At 56.2% G+C, this 2,896-nt stretch overlaps 1 protein-coding gene across 1 annotated transcript in view; it reads right to left on the bottom strand.

Moving 5' to 3' along the window:
* The window catches only part of GAS2L2 (growth arrest specific 2 like 2), a 7,653-nt gene that overhangs the window by 2,672 nt on the left and 2,085 nt on the right, over window positions 1-2,896 (bottom strand). The window contains 3 exon segments of the mRNA XM_015559250.1: window positions 564-660; window positions 1,981-2,108; window positions 2,829-2,896. The exon segment at window positions 2,829-2,896 is cut by the window's right edge and continues 187 nt beyond it. Of these exon segments, the coding sequence (XP_015414736.1) occupies window positions 564-660; window positions 1,981-2,108; window positions 2,829-2,896 (293 nt within the window).

Below are 2,896 nucleotides of genomic sequence, written 5' to 3'. Positions count from 1 at the left end.
GCTGCTGGCTCTCACCACAGCTGTTCCACACTCCATGCCCCACGTTAGAGACAGTGGGACCTACAGGGGCAGGGACAGCACCAGTGCCAGAATGTTCTTATAGGGGTTCAGGGGATGAAATCCCGTGCGAGGGCTCAGCAGGGGACTTATTTAAAGCGGCATTTGTATTGCAAGTTCACATATTTTACGTAGAATGAATGCTTATTAGGGGGCTGGAGGTGCTGGTGGGGATTACTGGAGGACTAAAGACCCCTCCAGGTCATTCTTGGTGCCACCGCTGTGGACATCACAGCCAGACCGAAGCCCTGGCAAGATGAACCCTGACCATATGCTGAGTCTCTGTGTTTGGCGCCATCTTGTGGCTGGAATTAGTATTGCACCTATGCCTGCTCAGCTTGCTTTCTAGGGCTGAGGGGGCACCACACCTGTACCTTCTATAGCATCTTCTTTTCTCCATATCCCCTCCTCCACCCCACACACCTCTTGCCCCTGGAGTTCATACCTACCTCCCACTTCCAGCCTCCCAACCCAGAGCGCAGGGAGGGGACTCGCAAGGGACTCACAGAGGGAGGTACACCTGCAGGGGTCGTGTTTGTCCAGATAATGGCCCAGGGTGTCCCAACCGCCCCCAACACGCACCATCACGTGGTTCCGGAGGACCTGCAGGGGGGCAAGTATAAGGTAGAGGGCAAAATGGAGAGTGTGCCCTCTTTCTGGACCAGCCTGCCGGTTCCCAGCACACACCCCACCCATGTACACCTGCAAATATCCCCTTGTAGTTGGGCGTGTGCATATTTTGCCACCTGAGTCTCCTCTGTGATGGGCATCAGATGACACATGTTGTCAAGGGTGGAGGCAGGTCAAACAGAAAGTTGTCCCACAATGAAACCAGGCATCGCACAAGCATTGTGCCGTCTGGCGCAGAGCCCTCCCCTCTCCCTTCACGGTAAAGGGTTCCCCCTGCGCATGCTTGTACAGTGGGGCCTTGACTTACGAGTGTCCTGACTAACGAGTTTTTTTGAGATACGAGCCATCTCTCGGCCGATTTTTTGCTTTGAGTTGCAAGCTCAAAAAAATTCGGGTCCAGCCAGCTTCAGATACCCCACTGCTGGTTGGCGCAGCGAACGCCACAGTGATTTGACATACGAGTAATTTGAGTTATGAGCTCCGTCACGGAACAAATTAAACTCGTAAGTCAAGGACCCACTGTATTAGAAACAGGGCCCTGGCTCTGCAGCGTGTGTCAAAGAATCCGGGGGACTCTGCCCACTCCACTCGGTCACACAGTCTCTCTAGGCCTCCATTTCCTCCGTTGAAAAGTGGGGCCACAATTCCTTGCCCCAACCTCCTTCGCAGGGCTGTTGGCTCAGGGCCTGGGTGAGGGCTTAGGGAGCTGGCTCTGTCCCCAGCTGTGGCCTGTGTCCTAAAGGGCTTGGCCATGTCCCTGAGCTGCAGGCCACTCCCCTGGGTACAGACTGTTTCTGCAGAGGGTCAGCCAGGTATGGAGCGTGGGGGAGGGAGCGGGAGGCACATTTCAGCTTGTCCTGCTGCTCACCGTGCAGAAGGTACCAAGCCAGGCACCTGAGGGGTGAACTCTGAGGTCCCTGTGGCTGGGCCGTGCACTGGACACAAACTTGGGGTTCTCAAGCCCCTTGCTCTGACCAGGCCTGTGGGTGCAGTGGCGGTGACAGAAGCTGGGAGGGCCCTTCATACCTCACTTCTGCCCGGGGACCCCTCAGAATCAGGCTAAGTTGGAGGCAGATGGTGGGGGTGGTTCTGGCTGCCCCAGTGGAAGCAGGGGATAGGCTTGCCAACTTTGTGAGGAATCTTCTGGAATTTTTCCAGGGAGAGGAAGCAAGCCTCAAGACCTGATACGCTGGGATGAACAGTGACTTCCTATTCTAGCCCTCAGGCCCGGGCAGGGTCCCATGGAGGGAAATCCTAGTCTGCTGACCCTGGGCCCTTCACCCCAACACTTACCCGGATGAAGATGAGGGTGTTGGAGTCCCCCACACGGTACTTCCCCTCGGACACCTTGACCATGGAGAACTGAACTGGGCATGTGCAGTGGCTCACGAGGTTCTGAACCTGTGGGCAGTGGGCACGGGCTCAGCCCCCCTTCTGCACATGTGCCCAAGCTCCCCACCACCCATGCCAAGCCCAGCCTGATGTGGGGGCGGGGGCTTCCTCTCCCCAGAGCCAGCCCAAGGCTTCTGCTGAGGTCAGGGCTGGGGGCTGAGAATTGAGTAGGGAAGACTTTTCCTGAACCAGCGAGAACAAGACCTGGAGTGGTCACCTATGGCCCAGCGCCCACGTGGTCAGCTGATGGGGGTGGTGGAGTGGAATGGTGAAGAAGGTGGGCCTTGGAATCTGACAGGCGCTGGCAGGGTCGGAGTCCTGCCTCCACTGTGTCATAGGCTCTGGCCAGTTAAGGGACCTGCCTGACCCCAATTCCTCGGCGGTAGAACGGGGCTAACACAGTAAGAGCTGACTCCGATGGCAGGCGCCCTCTGCACACTGAACCCTTCATATGCACTTTCGGATCTAATACTCATGCCAGTCGTAGAAGCCAGGTACTGTTACTGCCCCACGTGACAGGAAGGCAACGCAGGCACAGAGAGGTTAAATACCTGCCCAACGTCACACAGCTGCAAAGCAGCGGAACTCAGACTTGATCCCAGGTGTCAGAGTTGGTGCCAGGGACTGTGTTCTTAAAAACTCTCTCTCAGGGGTTACATGAACGAGGTGTAGAATACTGGATTTCTAATAAAAACGTAATTGAGGTTTAGCTACTACCATCTGTGATTAGGATTGAGACGTAAACCCACTCTGTGGATTAGCGTGGGTGGGAACAGGAGTTCAAAAAGGGGGTGGCCCAGAGGGGACAGGAGGAGGG

Source organism: Myotis davidii, unplaced genomic scaffold (assembly GCF_000327345.1).
Source record: "Myotis davidii unplaced genomic scaffold, ASM32734v1 scaffold574, whole genome shotgun sequence".
NCBI classification, from domain to species: Eukaryota; Metazoa; Chordata; class Mammalia; order Chiroptera; family Vespertilionidae; genus Myotis; species Myotis davidii.
This window is presented reverse-complemented; position numbering and strand designations above follow the sequence as displayed.